At 35.7% G+C, this 26,173-nt stretch overlaps 1 protein-coding gene across 11 annotated transcripts in view; it reads right to left on the minus strand.

Annotated features, from left to right (window-relative positions):
- The window catches only part of LOC123563751 (protein pangolin, isoforms A/H/I/S-like), a 97,789-nt gene that overhangs the window by 54,192 nt on the left and 17,424 nt on the right, over positions 1-26,173 (minus strand). For 10 of the 11 annotated variants that reach the window (XM_045356748.2, XM_045356743.2, XM_045356746.2 and 7 more), the window contains exons 3-4: positions 10,855-10,946; positions 5,907-5,945 (exon numbers count right to left, since the gene is read on the minus strand). In XM_045356748.2, the coding sequence (XP_045212683.2) occupies positions 5,907-5,945; positions 10,855-10,946 (131 nt within the window). The remainder of the gene's footprint in view (positions 1-5,906; positions 5,946-10,854; positions 10,947-26,173) is intronic. The other variant, XM_045356747.2, reaches the window with a different exon arrangement.

Here is a 26,173-nt window from a genome sequence, read left to right on the forward strand (position 1 = left end):
TCATTAGCTATTCAAAGTATAGAATAAGAAAAAAAGTTTGGAGGCGGAGTAATAATCTATGTTGTTGTAACAACTGCTTTTGATTGGTTCTTTATACTTCAAAGCAGATTTATCAATTTCGGAGGAATTCCAATTGGTAATCCTCAGCAGACATTGAATCGTAAATCTTTCACAATCAAAGGAAAACTCTGACACAAGGACTGCCGAAAGCAAACAATCCCATCTCTTTGAATATGCAGACGGAGGTTTTTTTCTCCACTTTTCGGCAGTATTAGTCAATCATTTATTGCATTTGTAGTTAATAGTTTGGTTTTTGGTTATATTGGAGGAAAAAGGAATTCCCCAAGATTCTGTTGGTTGAGGGGAGAATATATTATGGATATTTATTGCTAATGAAGTGCCGTAATGTTAGCTGGCTTTATAAAACATACCTCCAAGATAATTATATATCAAAACCATGGTCATTATGTTTCTGTTTTATAGCATTTGAAATTTTTCAGCAGAAAAAAAAAATAAAGAGAAAAAAACAACATCAAAACACCTGCTCCAAAAAAAAAAGACTATTACTGTTATGTTTTACACTGAATATTTATATTTCAATAATTTATGTATGCTAGCTATCTTTTCAGAACTTACAATTCAGTTAATTCTTCAATGCTAAGAAATTTATTTTGAGGCTCACTTGGAAGATTCACACTGGCCATAGCTTTATCAGATCAAGTGGTTCCAACGTTGTTTGAGCGGTGAATTTTACGCCGATCAGATGGAGAAATATGGCCGATACTACAAATTTACGGAATTGTAAGTATGAGTTAAATGAATTTCTACCCGTTAGATAACGAATCAAATGAAAACGATGGGTGCACCTGGAGCGCAAATGTGTCTATATTTTAGCACATGTGTCCATTTAGCTGAGATTTGTGCCGTTTATTCAAACACTTCTGTACAGTCCGGCGGGGGAAGGAGATTTTTGACAGTTTTTGACAATATCGCCTCAAATTTAGTGTTTTTCGGGAGCAAGTAACTGTTAAAACACTTTTTATGTAAAGGGCTACCTCTTAAAACAAAGCGTGTGTATTTTCATAGAATTATTCAGGGTTGTTTCTGAACAATTGGCCGAAAACCTTATACAACGCCGTTTCGAGTGGGTCGCTATGCAACGCAATCAAGTGGATACCGTTCTGTGTCTTACTTGCGAAGTCTTATTCGTCTTAAAAACAGTCATTATTTTCAAAGCCTAACAATGAATAAATTAATTTGGAGAGTTTTATATCATCATAATGATCCCGCCATTTCTAATATATTGCACTTTTACATTTTTATGCTCACTTAACAGTTCACATATTTTTGCGGACATTGTCAAAAAACATCAACACATTTATAAACATAAAGCAAGGATGAACATCGAACAATATCATTAAATAAATAACAGTATTAGTTCGTTAAAACAAGAACCAGTTCACGGATATTTTTCTCCTCCACGAATGGTACTGAACAGCATGCCGAAATCGGGTTGACTCTTTAAATCAGTATAGTTACAGTTGGTTACTTTTAATCCCTTAAAAACCAATACATTGTGATTTCATTACTGATTTGTTGTGCATTTAAGCTGTTCATACAAAATAAATAAAGTTTGGTCCATGATAAAAGTATTGATCAGTTGTTTGTATATATTTTCATTCATATTCCTGGTGAAACGTTCATTTATTTTCAGAGAGATAAATCACAGAGACCGTTAAAATTGGCCAGGGGAAAGGCAAGATTTTATTTGTCCTCCATAAAACAGAAACGATGTAATAAAACTCTATGGCCGCCGTTTAAAAATGAAAATACAAATGAAATACAGACACCAATGAAAAAAAAAAGTTTTGTTGGAGACAGTTAAATAGTACAACTGTAACACGTCTCTCTTAGTATTGCTAGTCCGTTTATTTTCTTTCATTGGTGTCTGTATTTCATTTGAACATTTATACATTAATACCACACCCATTAAAATCCGTTCACTTTAGCTGTGTCTATCCCTCACTAACACTGCCTACTCGTGTATACTAATACAAAAATGGTTGGAAGAAGGTCAGCGTACGCCGTTGAAATACGGTCCTATATTAAGAATCGTTGTACTCTTGGCAAAGAGTGTAAAGACATTTTTGATGATATATGTTCTGTTTATGGGCATAATGAAATATCTTTTTCGACAGTTATTCGTTGGTTTAAGAAATTCAAATGTGGGTTAGTTTCAACAGAAGATGAACCACATGGCCGTCGGCCGAAAACAGCAACGTTTGCCAAAATGGTTGCTAGAGTGAAAGAACTAATTGCTACTGATGCAAGATACTCCGCTAGGCAAATAGCTAGTATGATTGGCATCTCATAAGAGAAGCTCATACAATTCTGAAACGTAATTTGAAAATGAGGAAGAATCCCTATCTGTTGACAGATGAGCAGAAAAAAGGCACGCGTGCAATGCGCAAACTTGTTGCTTAAATAGTTTCCAAATTACAATGCACGATCTTTCGCAAATGTCGTCACTGGTGACGAGACATGAATTCACTTTTTCGAGCCCAAACGAAAGATCCAGAACAAAAAATATGGGCAACAAAGTCTGGCAAAAGACCATGCATTGCAAAGCGGACCATGAGTGTCAAGAAGGTAATGTATGCCATATTTTTTACAACTCTGGGTCCTGCCATTCAGGTTGCTGTTCCTAAAGGCAAATCCGTAAAGTTTAACAAGACTAAAGTTTTACGAAAACTGAAGAAATATTTCAAAACTCGAAGACCCGCAACTGGTTTGGCCAATGTCAGATTGCTACATGAAAATACGTCATCGCACAAGGCGTCTATTGTACAAGACTTTCTGAAGCAGGAAAAGGTTGTTGTGCTCCCTTCATCACCCTCCTTATTCGCCTGACCTTGCCCCGTGTGGCTTCTTTTTGTTCCTAAGGCACAAGAATACCTTTCTGGTCGAAACTTTGTGCAGCGCAAACACCTCGGTTCTGCAATATTCCAGTGTCTTCATACTATACCTAGAAAATACTACGAGAAAGGCTTCAGGGATTGGATTAGAAGACTGAAATTTTGCAAATCTGTTGGAGGTGAATACTTCGAGGGGACCAAATAAAATTGTCATTGAAATCTATCAAGGATACATTTTTATGTGCTCAGATGCATTCATATTTGAACAATCCTCATAAAGAGTCAACCCGCTTTTGGCATGCTGTTCAGTACCATTCGTGGAGGAGATAAATGTCCTTGAACTGGTTCTTGTTTTTACAAACTATTACTATCATTTACTTAATGATATTGTTCGATGTTCACCCTTGCTTTATGTTTTTGTGTTGATTTTTTTGACAATGTCCGCAAAAATATGTTAAATGTTAAGCGAGCATAAAAATGTATTATATATATTTAGTACAAGATATTAGAAATGGCGGGATCATTATGATGTAAAACTCACTAAATTTATTCATTGTTAGGCTTTAATGACTGTTTTTAAGACGGATAAGACTTCGCAAGTAAGACACAGAACGGTATCCACTTGATTGCGTTGCATAACGACCCACTCGAAACGGCGTTGCATTAGGTTTTCGGCCAATTGTTCAGAAACAACCCTGAAAAATTCTATAAAAATACACACGCTTTGTTTTAAGAGGTAGCCCTTTACATAAAAAGTGTTTTAACAGTTACTTGCTCCCGATAAACACTATATTTGAGGCGATATTGTCAAAAACTGTCAAAAATCTCCTTCCCCCGCCGGACTGTACACAGGTGTTTGAATAAACGGCACAAAACTCAGCTAAATAGACATATGTGCTAAAATATAGACACATTTGCGCTCCAGGTGCACCCATCGTTTTCATTTGATTCGTTATTTAACGGGTAGAAATTCCTTTAAATCATACTTACAATTCCGTAAATTTGTAGTATCGGCCATATTTCTCCATCTGATCGGCGTAAAATTCACCGCTCAAACAACGTTGGAACCACTTGATCTGATAAAGCTATGGCCAGTGTGAGATTGGGCATGTCTAATAGTGTTACCTCAATAAATAAAGTCATTATTATTATTATCATTATTAAACAGATTATAAAATTTAACACTTTCTTTAAAAGAACGGAACCTGAAAGAAAAAATAATTGAAATATACAGACTTTTCTTTAAATGAAAATATTGTATTTTCTGTTGATCTTTGTCGCAGAGCAGCTGCTAGTGTTGATCTTTGTCGCAAAGCAGCTAGTCTCCTCATCTATTAAAATTTATTATCATAAAAACATGAAGAAATAGAAATAAAATATTTATTTTCATAAGCACCAAAGCAGAAAAAGAAATCTGTATTCAGCAAAATTTTATCATGTTTTTATATTTCTCTTTATACATTTTCCTAACACAGACACAGCTTCTGAACATAATTATGGATTCTTTTTTTTTTTAAATGGTTATAAGAATTATTCTAACACGATCCGATTCATTTTCCTATTAAACAAAAAAGGCAGAAAACAGTGAATTATTATACAACAAATCACTGTTCTGACGTCACAATTATTACATCATGGCGTCAAACGGCATAGCGGCGCGCTGGAAAAGAAACTGATTGAAAACAGGCAAATATTTAATGAATGTCGTCAAGGATGTACTTTAAAATCCTTGGTAACGTGTTAGAATCGAAATATTACATCTCATTTAGTGATTTGCTCTTGAATAAATCATTGTCGTTCAGATGCGTATTATTATATGCGCCCTCGTGATATAATTCCTTCGCATCTGAACTCCAAACAATGATTTATTCAACGACAAATCACTGGATGAGATATATTATTTCTTAATTAAAATCACATTAATCAAACATAAGCACTGTTACTGATTTAAACAAGAGCACCGCTTTGCAGGTGCAGACACTCATTTGATTTTTTTATCTGTGTAATAGAATATTGTCATACCCATGATTTTCTAAGTCCAAAAGGGGCCATAATTCTTGCAAAAAGCAATGTAGAGTTACGGTACTTGCTGTGCAGTGTCAGCTTTTAATGGTGAATAACTGCTCCAAGTTTTAAAGCAGTAGCTTTGACCGTTCAGGAGAAAAGTTGACCTAAACGCAAAACTTAACCAGGAAATCTGATATTTTCTAAGTCAAAAAGGGGCCATAATTCTTGCAAAAAGCATGATGGAGTTATGTTTCTTGCTGTACAGAATCAGCTATTGACGGTGAACAAGTGTTGCAAGTTTTAAAGCAATAGTTTTGATAGTTTAGGAGAAAAGCTAATCTTAACATAAAACCTAACCAGGCAACGCCGACGCCGATCAAGTGATGACAGTAACTCGTCTTTTTTTTCTTCAAAAAAATCAAATGAGCTAAAAATGTTGCACACGACCCTGGAATATGTAATTCTGTTAACTTTACTGTGATTAAAATGCATACAATATCATTATAAATGAGTAGTCTTTCAAACTGCTGTTTTTCTTTCTTAGCAATTTGCAAAAACTGTAATCTGTTGACAAGTGTCATGATTGCTGCTCATGAAAACATCTGATATATGACATTTAACACTTTAACATTTCATGGACCAAACACAAAACGCTTTAAATTAACATGCAAAATACAGTAAGGCAACAGAGGACATTTTTGTCCCCTTGCAAGACCTAAATACATGTAATTATTTTAACAATCTATCCTTAAATATCACCATTACAAAAGATAAAACTTTAGGTTTTGCAGTGGTTGTTTAAATGACCAGTTTCACCTGTAATCCTTTCACCTTTAAACATTTCACCTGTCATCATTTCACCTGTAATCATCATGCTGGAAATGGGAAGAAACAAAACACCAACAAATTATGCATGCATAATCATTAGAGAAAGCTGACATGCAAAATGGAAATGTTAACAGAGAACAATGAACAGTTTCTTACCTGTAGAAAGAACAGGTATGGAGTGATGGCACCTGGTGGCTAGTAGGACAACAGAAAGTATGGTATTATGTAACATGCAACACAGTGAAAGCAGAAAATGTTCTATTATAAGCTCTAAAACACAATCATGGTGTCAATATCAAAGTAACAAAGCCTGTCACTGTATAATGTCTCACTTGATTCAGTATTAATACTTTTTCTTCTTTTTTTTTTTAAAATATTTTTTATTTTTATACATGAATACCATTTTAAAATGGTCAGATTCAAATGTTTCTTCAAACTACATTCTACTATAAAATTTCATAACAAGAGCACCGCATTGTGGAGCAATATATGCCCGAAGGTATAACCTTTGACGCCTTAAGTGTGACCTTGACTTTGAAACAAGCAATCCGAAACATGCGCTCTGCACATCGTCTTAATGTGGTGAACATTTGTGCCAAGTTCTTTAAAAAGCTTCAAGCAGTTCAAGCGTTACAGAGGACACAAAACAAAGTCTATGACTTTTGATCCTTTAGTGTGAACTTGACCTTGAAGCAAGCCATCCGAAACTTGCGCTCTGCATGTCTTCTCAGTGTTGTGAACATTTGTGTCAAGACTCTTCCAAATCCTTCAAGGGGTTCAAGAGTTACGGAGCGGACACGAAATTGCTAATGAACGAACAGACAGACAGAAATCAGCGTCAATAACATCATACGTCCCTTCGGGCATATAAAAAGAGTATTGTTCTACAATATACTTAAGGGAGGTGAGCTTTGATGTTAACACCACTGAAATGTAAGCTTTTTGATGAAAGCAAAAATCAACTTGCATGTGCCTTGAACTAGAATGAATGGCTTACACTAGCATGTGCCTTGCACTAGCACGTGCCTTGCACACTAGCATGTGCCTTGCATTAGCATGAGCCTTGCAATAGCACGTGCCTTGCACTAGTATGAGCATTGCATTAGCATGTGCCTTGCACTAGCATGCAGCTTACACTAGCATAAGCCTTGCATTAGCATGGCCTTGCACTAGCATAAGCCTTGCATTAGCATGTGCCTTGCACACTAGCATGTGCCTTGCATTAGCACGAGCCTTGCAATAGCACGTGCCTTGCACTAGTATGAGCATTGCATTAGCATGTGCCTTGCACTAGCATAAACCTTGCATTAGCACGTGCCTTGCACACTAGCATGTGCCTTGCATTAACACAAGCCTTGAAATAGCACGCGCCTTGCACTAGAATGAGCCTTGCATTAGCATGTGCCTTGCACTAGCACGAGCCTGCCTTAGCACTAGCATGTGCCTTGCACTAAATAACTAGATGAGTGAAGCAGACAGACAGTATACAAAGTCAATACAGAGTATGAGAACAAGATGAATAAAATGAAGACAATGAGAAAATAATTCAATATTTTTGTGTTATATGTCCATTATTGAACTAGATTGTTTCATGAAGATAAATTCATGCCATCATTTATTTGTTTTCATACTTTTCTAATGCCCAGGAGAAGTGAAATCAAAAACAGTCCTATGATTGCCTACCTTTTTTATAAGTTTGAGAAATGAATGTATATATGCACAGTAGGCCCTGCTTGCAAACTACAATCCTGACCCTGACCCCTACCCCGATCCAAACCCCGACCCTCCTTGGTAAGCCACCATCACATTCAACTAATTTAACAATATTTGGTTGTTTCCTGGGTTTCAGGTATGTTACCTATGTTCTTGTAATAAAGTCATACATGCGGCCAAAATACTTGAAATATGAAAAATGTAAGAATATCTAAAATATAGGGATTGTTCATGCTGGCTTCTATGTGATTTTTCGCAAGTATGTTTGGAAAAATATCTAAATTCTCTAATTTGTTCTAAAACAAATTGGTAAAATGTCATAGTAAATATACATTTTACTGCAGATTTTAGTTAAACTGCTTTGTCTACTTTCCCCCCACTCCCCCCACCACCCCCCACACATGAAGTGTGCCCAACAATGCTACACTCAATATGGTTAACATTTGTGCCAAATTATTTTCAAATCCTTGATAAATGGCATAGTTATGAACCGGACACTGACACGAAACAGACCTTGTTAACCTTTGACTTCTCAGTGTGACCTTGACCTCGGAGCTAGGGGTCTGGATCTTATGCATGATGCACCATCTCATTATGGTAATCATTTATGCCAAGTTATTTCAAAATCCCTTTGTGGATGCCAGAGTTATGGACCGGACAGGAGACAGACCCTGTTAACCTTTGACCTCTTAGTGTGACCTTGACCTTGGAACTACGGGTCTGGGTCTTGCGCATGACACATCATCTCATTATGGTGACCAAGTTATTTCAAAATCCTATTATGGATGGCAGAGTTACAGCCCGAACAAAAATGTACAGGGACGCACACACACGGACGGACAGTGTGATTTTAATATGCCCATCTCTGGGGGCATAAAAATAGATCAAAATCTATTAAAACCTTAAAGACAAAACTGTCATATTTTCTCATTTCTACGCACATATACTGAAAGAACTGTCAGAGATTCTCGCATCATTATGTGATTTTAAAATCACCTCAACTTAATCAAAATTATGAGATTTCAATACCGGATAACCAGGCTGGTGTTTAGAAGCAATATAACTCAATTTTCAATTATTCCTTATTTTCTAATTATACTATATCAGCTTCAATTTATGACACATCCATATATGTGGACATCAAAGGCAGAAAACACTTGTTCTCGGTATTGACAATAATCACACAAGGTTCATAAAACATTAATAGCCCCTTGTCACAGTGTTAGGTGCATGTTACCCATCTATACTTCACATCTCAATATCTATTTTCCGCTTTCTAGTTCTATAGATTTTACTTTGTTGCCTTTAAAAATTTCTTATTTCCGCCCTTCAAGTCTGTCAAACTTGAAGAAATTAGTTAATTTCAACTTTTAATCTATACCAAAAATGTCACAAACATTTAACAGCTAAAAAAACTGCAGCCTTTTTTTCACCATGATGCAAAATTTAACCTGTCAAAAATGACCTCAGAAAACCTTCCAAGCACAGATAGCGGAAAAAAAGCCATGTTAGCCGTTTATTTCTTTATTACACATGTTTTTTATTAATTTTATCAGATGGAAATTTTTTGTTTGATTTGCTGACTTTAAGATTAGCCCCTAAAACTCTCATCAGACTTCAAAAAGGAGAAAATAATTTCTCATGTTCTAGTAGTTTCTCAGTGCAATATCATCCCAAATCTTGAGGCAGCACAAAACATAACCAAGCAAAACTAGAAGATGCTTTTGTAGAAAAGCGCACGTCTCCCCCAGTGCACAGTCTTATTGGCAAGAAGTCAATAGGGGACAGGAGTGAAAGTCAAAGAAACATTGATGGTTGGCTGCAATAGGGATCATCTACTTGGCATGTCCAATCATCCCACTAAGTTTCAACATTTTGGGCCTAGTGATTCTCAAGTTATGAATTGGAAACGGTTTTACATGTTCAGGCCCCTGTGAGCTTGACCTTTGATAGTGTGACCCCAAAATCAGTAGTGGTCATCTACTCTGCATGTCCAATCATCCTATTAAGTTTCAACATTCTGGGTCAAGTGGTTCTTAAGTTATTGACTGAAAAGTGTTTTCTACATTCATCCCTCTGTGGCCTTGACCTTTGATTGAGTGGCCCCAAAAACAATAGGGGTCACTTTGAAGGTTCTAGGTCAAATGGTTCTGAAGTTATTTACCGGAAATGGATTTCCATGTTCTGTCCACTGTGACCTTGACCTTTAGTAGAGTGACCCCAAAATAAACAGGGGTCATCTACTCTGCATGTCCAATCATCCTATGAAGTTTCAACTTGGTCAAGTGGTTCTCAAGTTATTGATCGGAAATGGTTTTCCATGTTCAGGTCCCTGTGACCTTGACCTTTAATAGAGTGACCCCAAAATCAATATGGGTCATCTACTCTGCATGTCTTATCATCCTATGAAGTTTCAACATTCTGGGTCAAATGGTTCTCAAGTTATTGATCGGAAATGGTTTTCCGTGTTCAGGCTCCTGTGACTTTGACCTTTGATGGAGTGACACCAAAAACAATAGGGCTGTCTACTCCATAAGCCCTGCCACCCTATGAAATTTAAAGGTTCTAGGACAAATGGTTCTCCAGTTATTGATCGGAAATGAAGTGACGGACGGACGGACAGGGCAAAAACAATATGTCTCCCCCAGTGGGTAATGGATTGTGAAAGGCCTCTCACTTCCCCTTGGACCAGCCTATGCAGAATGCTATTATAGTAAACTGACCATTAAAGACAACACTAGTCCACAACTATACACAGTGAGACAGTAGTTCCCTATAAAATGCTATCTAGATATTGAGGACAATCAGACTGGTCCCTGTCCGTGGAGCCTTTCATGTTCTTATTTAGTTTATATATATATATTCATTTCAGCTATTGTGATGAAAGCTTTAAGCTTATATGAACCACTCTCGAGTCCGCTTCCTGGAAAACCCAGTACTGGTGTAATATGATGTCATGGTTGTGACCCCAGTGGAACTCGAACCCACGACCCCTGGATTGAGCAGCCGACACCATAACCACTTGACCACCACTTCCCTTTTCTTGAAGTCTGTACCAGCCAAAGCAGTGTTGTCCATCTGGCCTTCAGAGACTCGGATAGACTGAACAGGTTAGTTCAGTTTGACAGTAAAGCTACCAAGTAAGTTTATCTGGTTACCTTGAGGGGAAGACTGGCCCAGTTTATACAAAACTGAGACACGAGACCAGTCTTAGACCTCCAGTATCTGACTGTTTGACTCTGTTCTCTTGAAATGAACGAATGAAAATGTTGCATTCTCAGACTCCAAACTATGTTTGTAACAGGTACATGTTTTAAAAAGCTAATATACTACATTGGTCTACAGTGTAAGCATGATACAGCTAGATACTGTGCCAGCAGACATCACTTACCATAGTTGTTGGACTAGAACCATTGTGATATGGGGGGAAATTTGGCAAGTATCCGAATGGACCATCCCTTCCTCCTTCTGGTTGAGATTTTCCTGCAAATAAAGGTATATGTATATATCTTAGTTTCATAAAAAACACAAGATAACCATAACTATCATTAAATCAATCTTATATGTTCAGTAAGAAAAATAAACAACTTATCACACAAATAACAACAGCCATTACTAAGGTGATTAATACTCAATACAGAGTCTTTGTCACACAAGTCACAATACAGGGCCTCTGCCACACAAGTCACAATACAGGACCTCTGCCACACAAGTCACAATACAGGGCCTCTGCAACACAAGTCACAATACAAGACCTCTGTCACACAAGTCACAATACAGGGCCTCTGCAACACAAGTCACAATACAGGAACTCTGTCACACAAGTCACAATACAGGGTCTCTGCCACACAAGTCACAACACGGCCTCTGCCACACAAGTCACAATACAGAGCCTCTGTCACACAAGCCTTTCATGAGTTATTGTCCAGAAACCATGAAAACCAACGGATCAACTGACCGACCGAAAACTCACTCCTATATACCTCGCTAAAACTTCGTTTTGTGGGGGTATAAAAAAATACAGGAATGTCAATACCAACTGACAATAATCCTTCAAGTAATACTCTTAAGTTTAATATGTAAAAAGCATTTTAATTTTAAATGCCTTGAATGATATTGGACCCAAGGTAATGATGATCACTTTTCAACAGTTCTTTAAATAATTGAGTAAACCTGTGGTACATCTGTCTAGAGTTTACTATCCCTGAGACATTTTCAGTCAGCTAGACATTAGTGGTACCCATGAGGACCAGAAAAATACATTTTACATTGAAATGGTATTGATTCCTAAATCTTCAAAAACATCTTAGTTTCAAGATGATCAAATATGCATAAAAATGTCATCATTTTAAATTCTTTCAAGATTTTATGGGCCAACACATGATAAATTATGAATAGGTATTTTGTAACAGCTCATTGTATTTCTCAACATCTCACAACTGTTTAGGAAGTACAAATATCATAATATTTCAAAACATTTCAAACTTTCTCTTTCTGTCTTTATAGAATATAAATCCCTGCATATCTTTGGTATACAGACATAATTTAATCCATCTGGGATTTGTAAAAGTTTAAATAAAACATTTTCTAAAAAGCTGAAGAAAGGCACTTAGACACGGGTGGTAAACGCGCAATCCAATTCCCGCCGGGAATACGCTTAAAATGGATTGCGCAACGTCCGGTGTTGGTGTTGCGCGTAAAAAAAGACGAAATTGAGGTATGTGAAGTTATAATTTTGCTTAGTATGAGACAAGAATAAATTTTCTCGAAAAAAGCAAAATGCTATTCGACACAGATATGATAATACATCATATGTGTAAAATATCTGGTTTGTAATTTATGATTCGGCTCTATTATCACAAAAACTCTGGCGTCACGAAACGTGAAAAAAGTATGAAATCAACAAAAATGGCAGTTTCTGACCTCATATGCCTAATCTGAGGACATCTGATGCTTTGTATGATAACTCAACTGTTATAAAGTAACGAATATCAAAATTATTTGTTTCAAATCCTGCTTACGAGGACATAATTGACAAAATAATCATCGGGAATGGGGTTGCGCACCGGGAATGGAGTTGCTCATATACATCATAATGTGTATAATGTATACGCGCAACTCTATTCCCGGGAGCAACCCCATTCCCGATTATTTTTTTGCCAATCTTTCCCCCAAAAGCAACATTTCATTCAAGTGTATGTAATATTCATGACTGTTTTACATGTGTTTGATCATTCGAAGCGTCACATTTCCAGAAAGAAGGCACAAGAGTTCGAAAATTTGCATTTTTCATGATTCCATGCTTTTTTGACAGCTCGAGCCATCAGAGTTTTCGTGATAACAGAGCCGATTCTTAAATTAATAAATTGGTATTTCATACATATGATCCTTATTCATTTTTGTGTCGAATAGCATTTTGCTTTTTTTTCGAAAGCACTCGTAAATGTGTAATTATTTACAAAAACAAAAACCCACCTACCTCGATTTTGTATATATTGATGCGCAACACCAGCACCGGAAGTCGCGCAACCCATTTTTAGCGTATTCCCAGTGGGAATTGGATTGCGCGTTTACCACCCGAGTTAGAGAAAAATAGTAAAGATCTGTCTAAATATTGATCAGCTGGTACAGTATGGTCTTATCAGTGACTTTTTATTCCTCCCATACCGAAGAGCTAAAACATGATTTTTTCCTCTATTATGAAGAGCACAGGACATGTGACTCTTTTAAGAACATGCATAATCATTGAATTAAGAAAATCTTTTATGCTACAACAACAGCATGGAACTGTTTTTAAAAAACACCTGCAGTAAGTAGATACTGAAGTAAGTCTGAAAAATAGACAGCAAGAAAACCTAAGCAAATAACGTACATCAATCAAAAAATGTATTTTTCTCTTAAGTGTTTCAGGAAATGAAGAGAGATACAGAGTACAAAGTGATTTTGACAAACAAAGACAGAATTGCATCACAAGGCACTCAAGAAAAATATGTCAACTAACATAATGAACCAAGGAGTGGTCAAAACACAAGCCAAGTTAAAGAGAGATAAAATAAATTACTATAAAACTATTATAAACATATTGCCCTTACAGGAGTAATTGGGTACACATGACCTTCAATCATTATTATCAATCAAGGGATCAAAGTGCTTTAAAAGTAAAATTAAGGTATTAACTGGTATCACCTGACTTGGAAGTGTCACAAGTGTTGTACCCATTACCACAATCTGAATTTTAGATGGACTAGAGAGGAAGCAAAATGCCTCTAAGAACGACTAGGTGAGAAAGCAGTTATCTATATCATGTAGTAGCACCTGAATCAATCAACAAATCAAAGCCAATTAATAAAATATCATCCTGGCTGTTAACATCTGACAGATACAATGAGAGACAAGAGTTGCTCACTCTAGGTAAACATTTATACCTATCTGTTCTCTGAAACATCTCAACTTTCTTCACCTGACAGGTCAGCTTGAGAGATCAGTTTAACTCAGCTTTATGCTTTCACTTTTAAATTCTGCTTTTGGGTAATTTTAGGTTAAAATGACTTTCCAGCATAAAAGGTTAGGAGAGGAAAACCCCAGGTGTCCTTAGTATATTTTTACATACATTGACAAGCACCTGCAGAGAAGAACCAATCTTCTGTAAGCTAGATGGAAATACACAGCTTTTGCACACAGAGAATACTATATATAAACCAACTGCAAGTAACCCAAATTCAATGACCTTGACCTCTCAGCCAAGGCAGTCTGAGTACTCAATGTCTACAGAACATTCTCTGTTTTTCAATTCAGTAAAGTATGATTGCTAAGACATTTCATTGAAACTGTCACTGATCTTCTGTTTCTAAGTGTCCATGTAATAAATTCATGCACTGATAATACATTCATGTCATTCTAGTACATACATGCATGTATCACCTGTGAATTAATTAAGATAATAAAATAAATTGCCTTGCACTGATTTAATGCAAGTACATTCTTTGTTTTTCATTGAGTACAAAATGAAAGTATATCCTGCTGCATAAAATGCATCTTATCAGAGTTATTTTAAACACAGAACTTTACATTGGACCACCAACAAAGTTAATTCCTACTGTATGCAGGGTATACTTCACTGCATTTTCTTGTCTTTGGGACCTTCTTTCTTCATAAGCTTAAATAGATCAAGGATCCTAAGAATAACTTTCACTGTATTTTCTTGTCTTTGAGGCCTTTTTTCTTTATAAGGTTTAACGGATCAGTTAGGATCTTAGAGAAACCTTCACTGCATTTCTTGTCTTGGAGGTCTCTTTTCTTCTTTATGAAACCTAGGGTAACAGTCACTGTATATTCTTTTCTTTGGGGTCTTTTTTCTTCATCACGGATCCCAAGTAACATTCACTGTATTTTCTTGTCTTTGGGGTCTTTTTTTTTCATAAGGATAAATAGATCATGGATCCCAGGTAACTTTCACTGTATTTTCTTGTCTTTGGGGTCTTTTTTCTTTGTAATGTTAATAAACCTTGGGTCTCAGAGTAACCTTCACTGTCTTCTTGTCTTTGGGGTCTTTTTTTCTTTATAATGTTAATAAACCTTGGGTCTCAGAGTAACCTTCACTGTCTTCTTGTCTTTGGGGTCTTTTTTTTTCTTTATAATGTTAGATCATGGATGCCAGAGTAACATTCACTGTATTTTCTTGTCTTTGGTGTCTTTTTTCTTCATAAGGGTAAATAGATGATGGATCCCAGGTAACTTTCACTGTATTTTCTTGTCTTAGGGGTCTTTTTTCTTTGTAATGTTAATAGATCTAGGATCTCAGACATTAGGCATGCCTTTCAGGATATCATGTATCAACAAAGGCAAGGCCTCTCATGTACATCTGAAAAGCAGGTCTGTGTTTCTTACAAAGAAAGTTATGCTTTTTCATAAAATTTTGTACAGTTTCAAAAGTCTTTGCCATTTTCTGCAGTTTTTCTCATTTGGTTTCAAATTCAAACTAACTTCAAAGTCTAAAACAAGAACTTAATTACAAACTGTTACCTTGAGGTGGGTGTCAACTTGTTTTCTGAAAGTTTCTAGCTTCGGTCACCACATTTTTGAACTCAGTGTATTACATCATGGTACCTTTTTATTCACATATATGTGTATACTAATACCTGCTGTTCTTTGAAATCTACACCACTTCAATACAAATATTGGAAACTGAACAGATATTGCCAGAATGAGGAACTATTTACGATACATCACTATTCCATTAACAAATGATTTTATGACAAATTTTGCAAGAACTGTTTTGCACATGGCAATAACCGACAATGAAGAGTTGTTTTAGAATGGTATACCGAGTTGTTGTTTTCCCTGGCATAGACAAATACAAATGAATGAGCCGTTGAAGATGAAGCATATCGTATAACCAAATGCACAGCCGCCCCTCTGATCTCGGCAATCAGAAATCTCGTTGCGAGTTCTATAATCTTATTATCAGTCGTCTATCTTGGCTCTATCTAAATATGATTGAGCTGAAATTATCCTGTCAATACAAATAGGGAAGCTTTCAGGATGTAACACCATCACCAGTTTCTCCAACTACACCCAAAGTATTTCGTTTTAAAAAAAACTCACTGAAAAGAGCTTAAGTAACACCAATTATTGTGATGTAGCAACCCAAACATTGGTACTTCAGGACATAAGGTAATCAAAGCCCTGAAAGGACTGATAGCCAGTGCTTATTGAGTGATATTTCAACCAACACACCTGAAGAATCAACATTTCATTGTGCATAGACTGGTCATGATTTGTACAATGTTGGCAGAGGTCCACATGACAAATATCTAAGCTCTGTGCATTGTGGACTAAGACAAGCCCTAACCCTAAACCCTAACCCTAACCCCAAGAGCCGAGTGATTCCCAATATTTCATATGTGAATATGAAGTTCATTACCCCTGTGAAATAGGTTCATGAACTTCATGAATTTGTAAGAATTCATGAATTATTTCATGAATTATCAAACAAGAGGACCATGATGGTCCTGAATCGCTCACCTCTTCCCATATGACCCGGTTTTGAGTATGACGTCATTATTTGACATAGTGACCTAGTTTTTGAGCTCATGTGACCCAGTTTTGAACTTGACCTAGATATTATCACGATAAAAATTCTGACCAATTTTCATAAAGATCCATTGAAAAATATGGTCTCTACAGGGGTCACAAGGTTTTCCTATTATTTGACCTATTGACCTAGTTTTCGAAGGTACGTGACCCTGTTTTGAACTTTACCTAGATATCATCAAGGTGAACATTCTCACTAATTTTCATGAAGATCTCATGAAAAATATGGCCTCTAGAGAGGTCACAAGGTTTTTCTATTTTTAAACCTACTGGCCTAGTTTTTGACCGCATGTGACCCAGTTTCAAAACTGACCTAGATATCATCAAGGTGAACAGTCAGATCAATTTTCATGAAGATCCATTGAAAAATATGGCCTCTAGAGAGGTCAAAAGATTTTAATAATTTTAGACCTACTGACCTAGTTTTTGACCGTAGTTGACCCAGTTTCAAACTTGACCTAGATATCATCAAGATGAACATTCAGACCAACTTTCATACAGATCCCATGAAAAGTATGGCCTCTAGAGAGGTCACAAGGTTTTTTTTATTATTTGACCTACTGACCTAGTTTTTTAAGGCACATGACCCAGTTTCAAACTTGACCTAGATATCATCAAGGTGAACATTCTGACCAATTTTAATGGAAATCCATTCACAAGTATGGCCTCTAGAGAGGTCACAAGGTTTTTCTATTTTTAGACCTGCTGACCTAGTTTTTGTCTGCACATGACCCTGTTTCGAACTTGACCTAGATATCATCAAGACGAACATTCAGACCAATTTTCATACAGATCCCATGAAAAATATGGTCTTTAGAGAGGTCACAAGGTTTTTCTATTATTTGACCTACTGACCTAGTGTTTGATGGCACGTGATCCACTTTCGAACTTGACCTAGATATCATCAAGATGAACATTCAGACCAACTTTCATACAGATCCCATGAAAAATATGGCCTCTAGAGAGGTCACAAGGTTATTCTATTATTTGACCTACTGACCTAGTTTTTGAAGACACGTGACCCACTTTCGAACTTGACCTAGATATCATCAAGGTGAACATTCTGACCAATTTTCATGAAGATCTCATGAAATATATGGTCTCTAGAGAGGTCACAAGGTTTTTCTATTTTTAGACCTACTGACCTAGTTTTTGACCGCACGTGACCCAGTTTCAAACTTGACCTAGATATCATCAAGATGAACATTCAGACCAACTTTCATACAGATCCCATGAAAAATATGGCCTATAGAGAGGTCAGAAGGTTTTTCTATTATTTGACCTACTGACCTAGTTTTTGACGGCACGTGACCCAGTTTCGAACTTGACCTAGATATCATCAAGGTGAACATTCTGACCAATTTTCATGAAGATCTTGTGAAATATATGGCCTCTAGAGAGGTCACAAGGTTTTTCTATTTTTAGACCTACTGACCTAGTTTTTGATGGCACGTGACCCAGGTTCGAAGCTGACCTAGATATCATCAAGATAAACATTCAGACCAACTTTCATACAGATCCCTTGAAAAATATGGCCTTTAGAGAGGTCACAAGGTTTTTCTATTTTTAGACCTACTGACCTAGTTTTTGATGGCATGTGACCCAGTTTCGAACTTGACCTAGATATCATCAAGGTGAACGTTCTGATTAATTTTCATGAAGATCTTTTGAAATATATGGCCTCTAGAGAGGTCACAAGGTTTTTCTATTTTTAGACCTACTGACCTAGTTTTTGATGGCACGTGACCCAGTTTCGAACTTGATCTAGATATCATCAAGGTGAACATTCTGACCAATTTTCATGAAGATCTTGTGAAATATATGGCCTCTAGAGAGGTCACAAGGTTTTTCTATTTTTAGACCTACTGACCTAGTTTTTGAAGGCACGTGACCCAGTTTCGAACTTGACCTAGATATCATCAAGATGAACATTCTGACCAACTTTCATAAAGATCCAATGAAAAATGTGACCTCTAGAGTGGTCACAAGCAAAAGTTTACGGACGGACGGACGCACGGACGGACGACGGACACCGCGCGATCACAAAAGCTCACCTTGTCACTTTGTGACAGGTGAGCTAAAAAGTTCATGAACTACAAGGAAAAGTTCACTTATTTAAATTCATGAACTCTCAAGTTCAAGAATATTACTTTCATTTCATGAACTTGTAAATGTAGTTCATGTACATTTCAGAAAATCCATTAAATAATTTAAGAAATTCATGAACTTGAAAATGAAATTCAGAAAATGATTGAAGTTGTGATTCAGGAACTACAGTGTTATGGTTTTCCCCTGTAAAAGATTTTCTAGAACTAGTATTAAGTTCTTGAACATTCAAGAACTTCTGAAGAACTTAACTCTTAACATGCTGGACACAATTGGTTTTGCCTTTACGGCCAGTGTAGATCATGATCAGCCTGCATAACAGTGCAGTCTGATCATGATCTTCACTGTTTGCTATTCAGCCAGTATATTTTGGTAAGCTTCTCTTTTCAGTTAATGGTACTGCCCAAATTGGAAGATGGACATGATCATTATAGAAATTTAGCAGGGTAAGGGTTAAAGAACTGTTCCTGAACCAGCATAACAGTTCTTAGACTGTGGTTCTAAAACAATGATGGTTCTTGACCATTGGTTCAAAAACTGCAAAAGTTCAATAACTTACAGAACTTTACCAGTTCCTAAACAGTTACTGTTGGTATCAGACTAAGAACCAAAATTGTTCATGAACACAGGTTCATTAAAAGTACTAAAATTCAAAACCTTTTTCTAATTCAGTACCAGATCTTGAACCCAATTGTGAGTTTCTGAACTGTTCATTCATTAAACATAAAACTTAGGTTTATTACCTTTTATAATAATGAATAAGTTCATGAACATTAAATTCATAATGTCACATGATCAGTTTCCATTATTTTGTTGCATGCTGGGAAATTTTTTGCACATGTGATTAAGCAATTTTTGAGAAGTTTGTGCAGCAAATAAGAAGAAAATATTTATCATACTACAGTAACGGATGGTTTAAAACGAACATGAGTATACTGAATATCAAGTAAGTAATTATGGTGTTGTCATAAATCGTTCATTTTAAAAACTATAAAATCCTTTTAAAATGTCACAAGTTTTCAAGACCCTGAAATAGTTCATGAATAAAAATTCATGAAAATCAAAATTTATGTTTCACGAATTTCAATATTCATGAAAATCAAAATTTATGTTTCATGAATTTCAATATTCATGAACTTCTTCATGAATTAAAATCCATGAATAAATATTCATGAGAGTCAAAATTTATGTTTCATGAATTTCAATATTCATGAACTTTTTCATGTATTATCTTTAATTCATGAACAAGTTCATGAATATCGAAATTCATGAAACATAAATTTTGACTCTCATGAACATTTATTCATGAACTATTTCATGAATCTGTTCATGAATAAATTCATGGAGTTCATGAACCTTTTTCACACGGGCATTATTCTAGAATCTGTTGCTGCTTGTTTTTGTTGTTTAAAATAGTAGTCCTCAGTTCCTCACACACTCACATTATACCAAGATTATAAAAAGTAAATATAGCAGGCCTGAATATGGGACTATTTTTTACATGTCCAGAATAATTGTGTGTTGAAGTCACATAGTAATAGAAGGAAAACTCAAATGACGCGAGGCTGAAACTTGGTAACTGATTTAGAGCTATAGCCAGCTGCTAAAGCAATGGCTAATAAAAACATGTTAGGAGACCAGCCTGTGAACTTCAGTATCTGATTGGTTGTTCCAGGGTACAATCTTGAAATTGACCAATGGCAAGGTTTCATTCTAAGTCTGGTCTCCAAACTGTTTTATTGCCAGAGAAAAAAAACCTAGAGCTGTATTAAGAGTCTAACAGATATAGCTAAACATCATATTTATCAAAATGTAACAAAATAAAAACTGAGCTTAAATCAAAACAAATGGAAAACTGGTGTTCCTAATACCACCCACCTATAAAAACTCTCAACAGTTTTTTTTTATGTTATTCCCAATTGTTTTATATGCAGAGAGTAGCAATAAGCGGTAAAAGATTGCACATGTGAGGGGAAAACAACACTTATAAAGCTGTTACAATTTGTCACTGTGAGGAGTTTCTCATTCAACTCATTACCATGTGACTGTATGTACCACTAATGACCAGCAGTATACCAGCTTCATCTTTGAGAAACGGCTTTTAACTGAATAAGAAAGTACTATATGACATTCAAAAGCGGGTCTTCTGTAAAAAAGTATGGCTAACATAATTAAAGCACTAATTGACAGTAAAAGAAACATTCTACCAAGTGACCTTAATACTGCCAGCCGCTCAAGACTCATTATTTCTATCACAAAATCAAGGGGAATAAATAAAGACATTTTTGTACTTCAAATGGGAGGTAACAATGAATGGTCTTTTGCTGTAAAGAAGGAGAAATTATGCCAGCCAACATGGACCTACTTGCTGTAGTTTCCGCACCAGCCAACTTTTAAAAAAAGCTTATAATACCTTCCCACTTGTGTAACAAAATGGAAAACTTGTGTCAAGGGTTATAAATCATATACTTACAACAGGGTAAATTTTATCATGTGTGACATGAAAATTAATTGTAAAATTTGTTTTCTAAAAAGGGGGACAACTCCGTTCAATGACTTCAATTTTTTTTTGATTTTCTATTCTTTGTACAAAATAGAAAATCAAAATTGTATTTTTTCTAAATCTTCTCCATCTCCCTATTGTTAATCACAATTATCTAGCAAATTCCAATATAAGTCATGTGAGCAATTTTTATAAATGAAAATCATAAACCAAGAAATTATTGTATCATAAACAAATATAATCATAAACCAAAAATATCATTTATATCCATTATATCATAAAAAGAAATAAAATCAGCTTACTGCAGACTACAATTTTCCAGTTTTTAAATTTTAAAAACGACTGTAAATCTGTATTAGCAGTAATGCAAGCATAACTTCAAAGATTTAACCCTTACTCTGCTAAATTTCTACAATGAACTTGTCCATCTTTCAATTTGGACAGTACCATTAACTGTTAAAAAGGGGTGCTTACCAAAAAGATACTGACGGAATGGCAAACAGTGCAGATCATGATCAGACTGCATGCATGTGCAGGCTGATCATGATCTACACTGGTCGCAAAGACAGAATCAGTCGTGTCCAGCATGATAAGGGCTAAGAAGTGTTCAATTCATAACATTTATATGTGTTTCTATGATACATGTTAGAGTTTAACTAAAATTACGAAGATTAAAAAAAGGGACAAATGAACTCTCTAAAAGCAAGAAGCAATGGATCTACAAAAAGCTGATCTACCAGAACACAGATGCACATGTCACAATTTTCATATTGCCATTACTCTTGTAACTTCACCTCTCATATTTGATGAAATGATGGAAATGATTTTGAATTTCATCTTAAGATCTCGGGTGACATGACTATCATTACGGAAATATTAGAAATTATCTGGTGAGTACGCTTGAACAGCATCAAACAGTGCATCTACACGAGTCTTGCTAAAAGCTACACACTCCTAAAACATTTCCTTCAATTTAAGCTAATTATTAGTAAAAAATCCATAACCTGAGTCAATACAGAGTCTTTATAAAGACATTCTGTCTTTCAACCTGCTTGTGTCATATTCACTGGATCAATCTACAAACAGTAAAGGTTCTTTTCCTGTGTGTTTTCTAGTGTCATATCTCTAACTAATACCCTGTCCGTTGGTTAACTTACTGAGAACCTTGCCAGTTTCTTTTCAGTTTCCTGTTTACTGCTGGCAACTTGCAAGTCTTTCTTTCCTATTTACTGCCAACAACCTGCAAGTCTCTTTTCAGTTTCCAGTTTACTGCCAACAATTTTCTGTTTCCTGTTTACTGCCAACAACCTACAAGTCTTTCTTTTCAGTTTCCTGTTTACTGCCAACTACTTGCAAGTCTTCCCAGACGAAATGTTGACCATGGTTGACCATGGTCACCACAGTTTTTGATGGTTGACCATGAACTAACATGGTCAACCATCAAATACCATGGTGAAAACATGGTCAGGACCACGGTCAGCCATGGTGAGATAAGATTGGCCATGGTCGACAATGATCAGAAGTTGGACCATGGTCAACTTTTTTCTTCCAAGGTCTTGTTAATTTTCACACTTGTCAAGTTTTACAATGCACCAAGGATGCCCGACTGCATTTTGGCTCCAAAGGTTTTCCAAATTATAGAGAAGTTTTCCTGCATTTTAATTTATAGACAGATTCAAAGGTAAACTTTCATAGTCCGATTATAATTTGTTGTCATCTTAGCTCTTGTATGACAAATAAATGACTGACTTGCAAAAATAGATATAGACTGCAATTGTGATGTATTTTCATAACCCTTTCAAATTCATATTTATACAGTTTTTGATAGTCAATAATCACTACGGTCGACCATGGTCATGGACCTTGGTCAACCATGGTTGTCTGTGGTCCATAACCATGGTCGACCATTGTTTTTGACCATGGTCTGATACCATGTTCTATGACTGTGGTGCCAATTACTATTAAACCGTCGATTACCATGGTCTATCACAGTTTGTTACCATGGTTAAAAACCTTGGTCAACCATGGTTTGTGACCGTGGTGCCAATTACCGCACATGGTCAGCCATGGTTAACCATTGCCCCATGACCATGAACTACCATGGTAAACCATGAACCAGTGTTTTCCCTTGACTTTTGAAAATGAGAGTCATTGTGACCCCAGTGTTTCACATCTGGGGGTCATTTCCAAATTTAAGGGGTCATGCAGATATACTTTTAGTATTGTTGAATAAAACTTATACTAGTGATTATACAGATTGAAGTGTTTCCTCATATTTGTCACTCAATAAAATGATAAAAACAGCTGATATGTGCTGAAATAGGTTTTAGTACTTTTACCAGGCAGTGTTATAGTAGAAACAGGTGATATGAACCGCTGGGTCTAACTGTACTTGCTGCTGACGACGTCATAAACATCGTCAGCTTGCTTTGCTTTTGAGCCATTTTAGTTTTTAGTAAACAGCAGACTGGTACTACTGGTACAAGTAGCGAGCAGCGATAACAACTGTTACAAAGTGTTAATCAGTCAAAGTATCGGACTGGGTATTAAATTTGTGAAATGTGAATCGACGCAAATATAGTTAATTTGTGACGCAGTCTGCATACAATTATGAAATTGAAACTACATTTTCAGAAAATCGCTCTTTGTAAATAAAATTGGTCTGATTTAGATTTTCAAGACATTGCGTCCAGTGTGACGCACAGCATTTATTTTTTCGGGTCATTTCTCAGAAAATTGTGACTATGACGCAGGATCTGTTTACTGTCAACAACCTGCAAGTCTTTCTTTTCAGTTTCCTGTTTACTGTCAACAATCTGCAAGTCTTTCTTTTCAGTTTACAGTTTACTGCCAACAACCTACAAGTCTTTCTTTTCAGTTTTCTGTTTACTGTCAACAATCTGCAGTTTCCTGTTTATTGTCAACAACCTGCAAGTATTTCTTTTCAGTTTTCTGTTTACTGCCAACAACCTGCAAGTCTTTTCAGTTTCCAGTTTACTGTCAACAACCTACAAGTCTTTCTTTTCAGTTTTTTGTTCTCTGTCAACAACTTGCAAGTCTTTCTTTTCAGTTCCTTGTCTAAGTCAGTTTTTATGTTTCTTGTCAACCTTTCACAACTTACAAGCACTGTTGCTTACCATTGATGTGTTTACTGCTTGCATCACCAGTGTTTTGCAATTGCTGTTTGGGAGTTTCTTTTAGTTCAGACATTTGGTTACATTTTACATACTGCTGACCATATTTGTGTTTGTCTGCAGGTGGGTTTTTTTTTCTACCGCTGTGTTTTGTAATAATTGCAACAGTAACTTCTGGCTATATTAATTATAAGCTAACCTCACACCTTTCTCTGTTGGGCTGTAGACATTTTACAACCACTAAAACATGGAGAAGAATCACTTCTAGCCCTTTAATAATATTTTGGTTCAATCAAAGCCATCTGACCAGACTATAAAACTATATTACCTCATAAACCTCAATCCCAATTCTAATAGTAAGAAAAAACTGTTAACAATAATGTTTAATTCTTACCAAGCCTATAGCCATCATAAACAGGTCTTTGAAGTCTGCAGCAAGCAATCTTCTGTTTATAATAAAGGCATCCTGGAGGGTAGTACGTACTCTTTTGAAGAAAATATTCCAGGAATACAATCAAAGAATATAAATGCACATGACGGAAAATATATGATCTCGCCAATACAGACATAATGGTATTACATTTTTTAGCTAAGTCATTAATACTGCCCTCTTTTGAAGTATTCTATATAAAACAAACTCTATTTTCAATTTATGATAAACAGATTCTAAAAACTGTTTAATAAGTCTAAACCTAAGACAAACCCTAAAAATCATTTAGAAAAGGTTTGTTTTCTATTGCTGTTGTCTGACTGTTAACAAGTACCTTTAAAATTTGACCAAAATATCAATCCAAATTCCTTTGAAATCTCTTATTTCATTTTATAGAAACATTCGAAATCTAGGAATCACATGATTTCTATTCAATCTTCTCATATTTTTTTACCTGTAAGTAAAATTTAATCCTCTTTTTTCAAACAGGCAAGTCCATCAATATATCTAAACATTTTTTAAAGACATAACTGCTTGACCACAGTAAGACATAACTGCTTGACCACAGTAAGACATAACTGCTCGACCATAATAAGACTTAACTGCTCAACCATAATAAGACATTCGCGCTCGACCACAGTAAGACATAACTGCTCGACCATAATAAGACATAAGCGTTCAACCACAGTAAGACATAACTACTTAAACATAATCAGACATAACTGGTTGACCACTGCAAGACATAACTACCCGACTACATATAAGACATAACTGCTTGACCTCAGTAAGACATAACTACTCGACCACAATAAGACATAACTGCTTGACCTCAGTAAGATGTAACTACCGGACGACAATAAGACATAACTGCTTGACCACTGCACTAAAAAGAACATAATGGACTCGTTTAACTAAGTAGCATCAATGATTTATTTATTTTCTAATTCTTTTTTTAAAGAGAGCTTTAAACTGTACATTTTAAAACCCAGAAAGAGCCTTCCAGTATGAATTTTGTAGACAATTCTATAAAGCAAAAACCAACACGAAAAATCTAGAAAATTGCAGAAAACAAGTCTCTGCACACACACATCACAAAAATATCAAAGCATTCTCCGCTTTTGAAGTTACAAAATATAATCAGGGACTTCATCTATGAGGCAAAACTAAAGATAAAGTATAACATAACCAGAGATATAATGCATATAAAACCCGCTAATTAGCCCTGTATAGATCATTTTATACCATTTACATGTACAAATTCATGAAAAACACACCAGTAATATTTTGTTACGATATTATTCTAAGCAATGGCCTATCTTTTGGACAGATGAATTTCATTTTAAAACAATTGTTTCAAAGTGCACATAATTGCCTGTCTTAAGCAACAAAATGGAGTTTAAAAATGGGCAATAATACTTCATCCATATATCATACTAAAGTAAAC

Source organism: Mercenaria mercenaria, chromosome 2 (assembly GCF_021730395.1).
Source record: "Mercenaria mercenaria strain notata chromosome 2, MADL_Memer_1, whole genome shotgun sequence".
Classification (NCBI taxonomy): Eukaryota; Metazoa; Mollusca; class Bivalvia; order Venerida; family Veneridae; genus Mercenaria; species Mercenaria mercenaria.